At 54.4% G+C, this 9,599-nt stretch overlaps 1 protein-coding gene across 1 annotated transcript in view; it reads left to right on the top strand.

Annotated features, from left to right (window-relative positions):
- Window positions 1-2,489: 2,489 nt before the first annotated feature.
- Window positions 2,490-9,599, top strand: part of LOC114616659 (nuclear receptor corepressor 2) — a gene marked incomplete at its 5' end in the record, with an annotated part of 50,932 nt that continues 43,822 nt past the window's right edge. The window contains 3 exons of the mRNA XM_028762087.1: window positions 2,490-2,632; window positions 3,633-3,805; window positions 5,810-5,872. Coding sequence (XP_028617920.1) covers window positions 2,490-2,632; window positions 3,633-3,805; window positions 5,810-5,872 — 379 coding nt within the window. The remainder of the gene's footprint in view (window positions 2,633-3,632; window positions 3,806-5,809; window positions 5,873-9,599) is intronic.

Genomic DNA, 9,599 nt, shown 5'->3' with positions numbered 1-9,599 from the left:
CCAGATTTAAGCATATATAGCCCCACCTTCACAGTGACACACTTTCTCTAACAAGGCCACACCTAATAGTAGCTACTTCCCATGGGCCACGCATCCTCAAACCGCCACAAAGGTTTTACCTTTGGCCTCCCTTAACACCTCAGTTCTGACCCCATCAACTTCTGAATATGGTTTGTAAGGTTGGTCTCTACACTTCTGGGGATCTTGACACTCCTGTAGACAAGAGTTTGTCTAGGGTAGGAATGACAGTTCTGCTAACTTGGAGGAACCAAGAGTCTCTGAGGAGGCTATCTTTGGTGTTTCATCTGGCTGCAGGCTCTGCTAGGAAATGCTGTGTGACCTTAGATGGATTATTTTACCTCTCTGTGTTTTGTTCTTATATGTGGAACAAGGTAATATCAGGGTTGTTGGGAGGAGCTAGAAGCTGGACATGTGATGTGGGGACAGTCTCATCCCATGCGTGTTGTCAGCTGACACCTGGCCTTATTACTGTGGCCGTCTGGAAGGAAAAATGGATCCTAGCAGATATGAACAGATGCCCGAAGCTCCCCGTGGATCCTTTCAGGGTGTCCACAGTGCTGTGATCTGGGGGTGGGGGACATACGTGGTCACCTTGCCCATCACTGATGAATTGCCACTTGGTACTGCACGAGTGGGAGTCAATGGGGGAGGGTGGCATTCTGCTTCTTGAGGCTCTCCAAGCTGGGGCTGAGGTCTCCCCTGGCATCCTTTCTGCCACGGGACACAGAAACCCTGCCGGTTTCTCACTCTGGTCTGAGGACATTAGCAGCAGACTTGCAAGGGGCTAGGTAAACATTTGGAGCCTCGGGGTTCACCCAAGAGTCAGCCTGTAGCTAACCTCCGCCTCCCGTTTGCTTTTGTAAATAAACCCGTGTTACTGGCCTGTGTCCGTTTCCATTTGCTCACTAGGGGCAGAGCCAAGCCAGGTGCCTTGGAACCTATAGGTTTGTCCAGCCTGAAGTTCTTTAGATAAGAACTTGCCAGCCAGTCTGCACCGCACCGGAACAAGCTGGGAATTTATTTTATTTGTATTTGGATGGTTTTGAGACAGGATCTCACTGTGTAGCCCTGGCCAGCCTTTTGAATTCGCTGCAGTCTTCCTGTCTCTCCCTCCCAGGTGTCGGGGTTATACATGTGCACCACATACTTGTGACTAAGCTGGGACATTTGAAAATATTGATGCTGCCTCCAGCCTGGGATCCCAGTGGCCTTGGCACGGCTGGGGTCTGGCAGCCTCTGGACATCAGAAAGTACAGCTGCCCATGAGGTTACAACAAGCTTGAAATCCCTAGGCATGGCTGGCCAGTGCTACCAGCCAGACTGGCAGGCTGGGGTTTGCCAGCCTAAGTGACTGGTCGTAGGGACCCAGTGCCGGCTTCAAGTGTCCAGGAGCCAGGAGGGGCCAAGCACATGGGTTCGTTCAGGCCAAGGCACTGTTAGACAGAGAAGCTAATCGATGGTCAGGGTAACCTACCCTCTGCTGCCACACCCATCCACAGTGGCTCAGCCTTGGGTGCAGGGACACCTTGTGGTTCATGTCAGATCTGAGTCCCCCACCCAGCCATGCTATGTGGCAGTGGGAGGCACAGCTGAGTGACTTGGATAATATGCCCCAGTATGGGACAGCTCAAGCCAGATGTGCTGACAGCTGAGAAGGCTAAGCAGCAGGAATTCCTCCCGAACCACCTTCCGTCTCTTTTGAGTTCTGACCCTCAGTTACCATAGCCCACCTTGGGCACATGAAGAGGAGACACTGTTGAACTGACAGGAAACTCCTTCAGTGTCAGGTTCAGGGGGCTCTGTCTACCAGAATGAGGCTTCGTCCCTGGGCTCTATGGAGGGTTAGAATCTGAAAGAAGGACCCAGGCTGGCTGACAGACATCTGGTACCCAGCTGAGGAGCCAGCAGCCATACATGGCTGCTTGTGGGCGGAATGGCTGCCCTGGCCCCTTAGAGAATATGAGAGTCTTGGTATTTGGAGAGACTTTTCCACAGAACGCAAAAGTGTTGCCTTAGGAACCCACAGCGGCTGTACAAGTCAGGTTCTTGCTCTGTGTACCAGTGCCATGATGTCCCCGTCTGTCCCCAGTGTAGTCTAATCCTATAAAAGACAGGCCCCAGAGCCATTGTGTACCAATGTTTTTCTGCCAGGAAGGAACAGTGGAGGGAAAGAGCTGCCCCCCTCCCACACACACCCCGATTGGTGTGCCTGCCTGCATCCTACCTACTACCCATCCCCCCACCAGGGCTTTCTGCAGGTGTTACTCCAGTGGGCTCAGGGGAGAAGGCAGGACTCGAACCCCTGTGCCCAAGTGTGGTGCTTTTTCTGCTTCACCCTTGACTCCAACCTCTCCCAGCCGGCTGGCTTCCCAGCTGCCCCGGCCCTTGCGTTCACCGTCCCTCCCTTCCCCAGCTTCACCTGTCTCCCGTTTTCCCTCCTGCCTCTGCTCCCCGGGCTGTAGCAGCAGCAGCAGCAGCAACAGCAGCAACAGCAGCAGCAGCAGATGGCACGGAGCAGCCAGGAGGAGAAGGAGGAGAAGGAGAAGGAGAAGGAGCCCGACAAGGAGGAGGAGAAGCAGGATGCAGAGAACGAGAAAGAAGAACTCAGCAAGTAAGGGCCTGGCAGCTGCGCCGTTCACACCTGGGCCCTGGGGAGCAGAGCCTGGCGCCAGTTTGGAGCTCCAGTCAGTTCTCCCAGGCCTTTCCTCCCGGAAGCCTCAGCCCCCGCTCCCTCCATCCCCCACCCTCTCTGCACACCCCCCACCCCACCCCCCAGAGACCTAGGAGACTGATTGCTCATTTGAGCCCTGCTCCCGGACTCATAAATCCAGACAGCCACTTTGGCACTCAGCCTTGCCTCCCCTCCAAGGCCCCTGAGGTCCATGAGGGAGAGAGAGCTGAAGGGCCTCGGGAGGGCAACATGGATGCAAGCATCTGGCAGCCCCCACCTTCATCCTCACCCCCATCAGCACCCGCCAGCTCCAAGCCAGCAGGAAAAGGTGGAGGGGCCGCAGGTGCTGTGCTGGGCCCGTGCACATCAGAGCCTCCTCCTTCCCTGTCTCCACGGCTCCAGCCAGCATCTTTCAGGAAGATGAATGGGTGACAGAGGTGATAAATCTGTCCCATTTGCTTCTGAGAAGCCAGGTTCCCAGGTCATGTGCACCCCCACAGCTGGGCTGGACTGCGATTCCCCAGGCATGCAGTCCTGTATCCCCTGAGCAAATGGCTCTGTAGAGGAGCAGAATTAAGTCCTCTGTGGCTAGTAAAGGGGGCCATAGAGTCCCGTAGGCCTCTGGCCTGTTTGGTGTATGGTGGTGGCTGGTGGGTGTCATTGAGCATCTCTTGAGGCCCCACCGGTGACATGTGGAATCCGATGACTTCACATCCTCCCTTCTCACCCATACCTGGAGGGGCTCCCGCTGCCCTTCAAGGCTAAGGTACTGCTGCAGGGGCCTGCCTGCCTGTGGCGCTGTCAGCCCATAGCTCCCTTTTGGCCAGCAGCAGCTCTCTCCTCTCTCCAGCTCTGATGGAGCGACCCAAAGGGGTCCTCCAGTTGTCTTGGGGTATCCAGCCCCAGCTGATCCAGCCCGGTGTCCCTTCCCTGACAACAGGGAGAAGACAGACGACACTTCTGGTGAGGACAATGACGAGAAAGAGGCCGTGGCCTCCAAAGGCCGCAAAACTGCCAACAGCCAAGGCCGCCGCAAAGGCCGCATCACGCGCTCCATGGCCAACGAGGCCAACCACGAGGAGACAGCCACCCCACAGCAGAGTTCGGAGCTAGGTGAGCAGGCTGGGGACTGGGACGGGCTGGGACGTAGGTGGATGGGCTCCTGCTAGGATTCCATGAAGTTGGAGTGAATTACCCCGTAGTTGAAGACCTGGGTCGCTGTCTTTGGGGTTTAGAGAAAGTGTTTGGCTAACTGAGCTCACTCATTGTGACCCAGAGCATTCTCTCTCTGCCTCCGCATCTGCACGTGCACAGAGAGCTTATACACCTAACAAGAATTCCAGGAGATTCCAGGAGCCTGGAACCTGGGTGCAGGCAAAGCTTAGAACTGGGAAGAGACTGTGAAACCCACCCTTCCCCTGATTGTTGTCTTAAATCAGAAGATTGGGCCGTGTGGACGTTTCCTCGGGGTGGTGATGAGCCGAGTGAAGTTACCTACTAGAAGAGTAGTTTTGAGATGGTATCTTCACCTTTGTGGGTCTTGGTTTCCTTTTATGTCCTGGAGGGGCTCATCTTGCCTTCTCTTGGTAAAAAGAGCCAATAAGGTGAGCTGAGGTGCAGTTCCCGGGGCAGCCACCAGGGGCAGCGGTGCACACTCATCCTGTGCTATGGGTCATCTTGGCTGCTTGGGTCTTTCTCTTCATAGGTGAATCGATGTGAGGGCCTGTTGTGTGTCTCTGGTGGATCTACAGTAGGCTTTCACGCCTCTTGGGACTTGCTTGGGCTTTATGTATGAGCTGCTGGGGACAGTGTAGCTTACCTCAAGTTACGATATAATTGGGATTTGAACTCAGCCCTGCCGACCACAAATCCTATGTGGCTTTTGTGTGTGTGTGTCAGCTGCCACTTGGTGGCAGTGTGCCAGAAGCCTGTGAGGCACACCTCGCGTGTAGGACAATCCTATGCTTGGAATAGGCTGAAGGATAGAAAATACACCCTGGACCTCTCTCAGTGTTCCAGAATCTTCTACCTGTGGCTTCCAAAGCCTCCCATGGAAGTGTCTGTAGAAGAACAGGGGACTCTGAGATCGGGGAGACAGCCAGGGCTTGGCAGCAGGAATGGACACAGTTGATCTGTTTTCTTCTTGCCTTGGACTGCTTGCTGGCCTCTCTGTCCCCTCCGTTTGAATAGGCCACACTGTGCCTGCCACAGTTCTCAACACTTCCCTGTCAGGGGCTCCCAGCTGGGCTACAGGCGGGCCACCTGGGGAGCAGTGTGGTATGTCATCCAAACAAGGCTGCCTCTGCCCAACCTGTGCCTGGCTGTGTCCCTTCTGAAGGGCCTTGTTGTCCTTGGACAAGCTTGGAAGACTGTAACAGTCACTAGCACAAAAGGAAGCCTAGCCACGGTGACGTCACTCATGAGCCGTGAGGAGCCATTGGAGAAGCCATTTTGATGGTCATGGTAGGAGCCAGGCTGTGAGCATTTAGAACAGTGGTTCTCAACCTTCCTCATGCCTCAGCCCTTTAATACAGCTCCTCGTGTTGTGGCGAGCCACCCTCTCCCCTAACCTTAATGTTATTTCATTGATAATAACTAATTTTGCTACTGTTACCAATCGTAATACAAATATCTGATATGCAGCGCCCGTGGGGGTCACACACAACCCACAGGTTGAAAACCACTAACCTAGAGGGTAATATCTGAGGAGGTATGAAATGGCCTCCTCTGCACAGTGAGGTCCCTGCCCACTTGTAGTCCCTGCCCATGGTACAAGTCTTTACACTTGTGACCATGTCCCCAGGTGGGCCACCCCTTCCTAGCAAAGTGCAAAGAGAAACAGGTGTCAGGACCCAGTCCCTAGCCACCTGTTTCCTTGTCTGCGAATGGAGGTATCAGATCCTCCCAGCATAGTGGGCTATGGGGCTACCTGTGAGAGAATTGTGTGTGTGTGTGTGTGTGTGTGTGTGTGTGTGTGTTGTGGAGGAGGTTGCTGTACACAGCGCCTGGCTCCTAGCGTGAGCATCAGGCACTGTGGTCGGGGTGGCTGGCTCAGAGTAGACAGACTGTAGGGAAAGGATCCTGTGGAGTGCCTACCAATGCCCATCTTCTTTGCAGCTTCCATGGAGATGAACGAGAGTTCTCGCTGGACTGAGGAAGAGATGGAGACGGCAAAGAAAGGTAAGGCGCTGTGATGGTATGCAGTATGCCTGAGTTTGTTTGTCCCAGGCACTGGGATGCCTGTCTTGCAAAGCTGCTGGTGCATCTGGCCAAGATGCAGGGGCTCTTTAGAGCCTTGGTTGAACCTGCCTTAGAATGGCTCTCTTTCTCAAGCAGTGGCCTGTACCTGAAGTCAGGATGGCTCAGGAGCCTGCAGATTGAGTATGTGAGTAGCTAGCTCCATTGGTCCCCAAAGACAGTGGCCAGGATGCTTGGTAGAGTCACGGTTCCCTGGCCATCAAGGCTGGCCACAGCGTCAGTGGCACTTGGAAGGCTTCCTGTCTTCACACCAGTGTGCGGCTCTTAGGTGGGATCTCAGAGGTCCCCGTGCTGGGTGCGAGTTTGTGCTTTGCAAACATTTGGAATTTGTGCCTAGGTGTTGGTGGTGTGTTCCACAGTAGACCTGGCAACAGTCATAATAGTTGTCTACATCACAAGGCCAAAACTGACTTTTTAAAATCAGGGAGTTACTGGCTGTTGGTGACCTTGTAACATGACATGACAAAAGTTTAGGCCATCACTTCCTCTAAGGTTGACATCTCTCTGCCACACCCTGCTAGCTAGACAGGACTTCTACCCCAGTACCTCTCTGGGCCCTGACCTTTGAGGGGTCACCTCCTGGGGCCCTAGTATCCTTGCCCTGGTGATATTATCATAACCTCCCTTGAAACCACATTCATTATGCCTGAGGTGTTCACTTTGCAGCTTGGTGACCGCTTTCTGAGCCTCCATTTACCCATCCCTAAGATGGGAGGGCCAGGATGGCTACAAGGAATTGAAGCCAGGCATTAAGATTCTTAGAGCGGGTGGCTTTCACTGAAAGTCCAGGAGCTAGCAACTCTGAACGTCTGTCCCTGCTTCCCCCATATCCCTTAGAGACACAGAGCCACCTACTCTCCTAAGTGTGGCACTGCAGGTGGCTCCTGCCTTAGTTGTCACCTGACCCTTGTCTGAGAGGTAGCTCCCATTTCTGCTCCCTATCATGGACAAGGAGGAGTCTAGGCTGAAGGCCTCCCATAGCTCCAGAGGTGATACCCTGGGGATCAGGAGCCAGCCCAGTCCTCTTGGCTTCCATCCTTCATACTCCTTTCAGGCCCTGCCCCTGCTCCTCGGCTGTGGCTGCTATGTCCAGGCTGTGGTGTGAATGGTGGGAACCAGTGGCTTTTATTAGGAGTTCTAACACACCTGTCACCGCCGCAGCCGCAGCCGCTGCCACCTGTGGCTCTGGTCCTGAGACCTGCTCCTCCCCACTCTCATGGAGTTTCCTGAGGGTCTAATGCACCTAGCAGGAGTGTCCCATACCACCTGAGAGCAGCCACCAGCCTGGAGGATCCTTTAAGTGCTCCTTGTTCTCCATCTGGACATGTGTCTTTCTGGCCTGTGTCCTCTTTCACCCAAGAGTGAGCTTAGCCAGGGAGCTGGGCCATCGCTCAGAAAGGACATAGAGATTTCCGTTCACAGGGTTCTGAGATTGTATCTCCAGCCGGCTGGGTGCAGTGTGCCGTCACCCCAGAGGGGCTGTGTTGTTCTTTTTTGTGTGTGTCTACGTTGTGGTTTGTGGTATGAATTCTAAAAAGTCTTTAATGGTCTGATTCTCATGGTTTAATCTCCACAAAGTATGCATAACAGACTTGACCACTGAAAAGTTGTCTATTAACCTGGACATCGTGGGACATGCTTGTAATCTCAGCTCTTGGAAGGCAGAGGCAGGGGGATCATGAGTTCAGTGTCACAATGAGAACAGTGTCATGTGTCATAGCAGGTGGGAAGCCAGCATGGGCTACCTGAGACCCTGTCTCAAACAAACAAAAACCCCAAAACCACGTCCACCTACGTTTACCCACAGTGCTATGCTACAAGCCTCTACGCCCTAGATGGAAATCCCGTACCCATTATCGGTCCCTCCTGCCCATCAGTCCGAGGGCGAGGCAGCACTAATGGACTTCCGGTCTGTGGTTAGAAGTCATTCTGCCCTGACACTTACAGGAATGATGCCTGCTGCCGCTGTAGTCCTTACGCCTGGCTGCACTCACTCCCTTAGCGCTGTTTGCAGGGTTGCTCATGTACCTATGAGGGCTGCAGAGCTACATGAAGTGGGACCCCTCCATCCCCCCCTCCAGTATACACATACTTTGCTTGTGGGCTTACCTGGTGACAGAGTGGTGGGTTATTCCTGCCTGGGGCTCTGCATGCTTCTGTGGAGATCATGTGACCCCTTTGCTTTTATCCACATGTGGGTCCTGGGGTCTCAGCATACCGCCCGCAAAGTGCTCATGGCAAGTGCCCATCTTTCCCCACACCCAAAGCTCTTGCAGTCCCTCAAGCATCTTCCTGCCGTCACCAGCCCATAGCTGTTGCCCGACACCAGGAGGCTGCGGTCTCTCCCTTTTGGAAGGACAGATCAGGAGGTGGGAGGGGGTGGGATGACTCACCAGTTGGGATGGAGCGCCCTGATGCCACTGTCTCAAGGTTAGGGCCTATAGGGATGGCTGGGAGCTTGTCCCCACTGATCCTGGGGCCCGTGTGCACCGGCCCTGCTCAGTGACATTTGAAATAGCGCCGTGAGCGCCGGCGCGGGCTGCTGCTGTGAATTACAGCAATCTGGACAATTATGCCTGCTTGCAGTGGCTGCTGATGGCTGTTCCGGAGGCGGGGGCGGGGAGGCAGGTGCGCACAGCCCGTGGTAGCTCCTTTTCCACAGCCTGTGGGGGTGAGAGGCTAAGAATGTTCCAGAGCACCCTGCCGAGAGAGTGCTGACAACTCAGAGAGGAAAATGACCCTAGCCAAGCTGTGTCCCAGGCAGATGGTACCCACCCATCCTTGGCCCAGTGTGGAGTAGGAGCCCACAGAGAACCAGGCCCTCAGGGAACCCAGGCAGGTAAGCAACCAGGTGTCTCCAGAGCCACCGGAGCATCCTCTGTGGCCCAGCTGTGAAGGACAGCTGCAGACGAATCCAGCCCCCAGAGAAACCTAGCTGGATTTCCTGTGTGTGTGGTCTAGACCAGTCACTTTCTTCATCTGTGTAACTAGTCACTGGCTTCAGCACAATAGGAAATTCTTCTCTCCCATGCTCAGGAAACTAGAGGTGCAAAGTTGAAGTGTGGGCAGGGCCACGTTCCTTCTAAGGCTCGAGGGACAGTTCTGCACCTACATCCTACCTCAGGTGGTGGTCTCATGCTGCTGGCCTCCTTCCTGTCATGACCTTGCCGCCCTCCCCCCATTTATCAGGGTTTCCCTTTTCCCCCCTCCTTCCCTCCCTCCCTTCTTTCCTTTAGACAGGCTCTCTTTGTAGCCTTGAACTTGAAGAGGTGTCTGCCTCTGCCAACTGAGTGCTGCGATTTAAGGCATGTCCCACCACACCTAGCCACAGATTCCTTCTTAGTTGGCCTGCCGTAGCGGAATGACCATTCTGGTCCCTTGAACGGTCTGTCCCTGTGCATAACTTCTGGGTGGACATAAAACTTGGGTTGGAAATACTGTCCAGCTCATCGATACCCAAGTGGCTTTTTGATCCATAGTCAATAATTAGTCCACGGCCGACCTTGAAGACCGGATGCCTTAGGCATTTTGGTACCTGGCCCCAGCCCGTCACCTCTACAGCTCCTGGTCTGACTATCTCGCCGTTTCGGCCTCATTTTCATTTGCTCTCTAGAAAGAGCAGGGAAGTCTGCCTTCCAGGTTCATCATC

The sequence above is a fragment of the Grammomys surdaster genome, unplaced genomic scaffold, assembly GCF_004785775.1.
Source record: "Grammomys surdaster isolate TR1022 unplaced genomic scaffold, NIH_TR_1.0 332803, whole genome shotgun sequence".
In the NCBI taxonomy this organism is placed as follows: domain Eukaryota; kingdom Metazoa; phylum Chordata; class Mammalia; order Rodentia; family Muridae; genus Grammomys; species Grammomys surdaster.
Note: the sequence above shows the minus strand (reverse complement) of the source record. Positions and strands in the feature narration are given on the sequence as shown.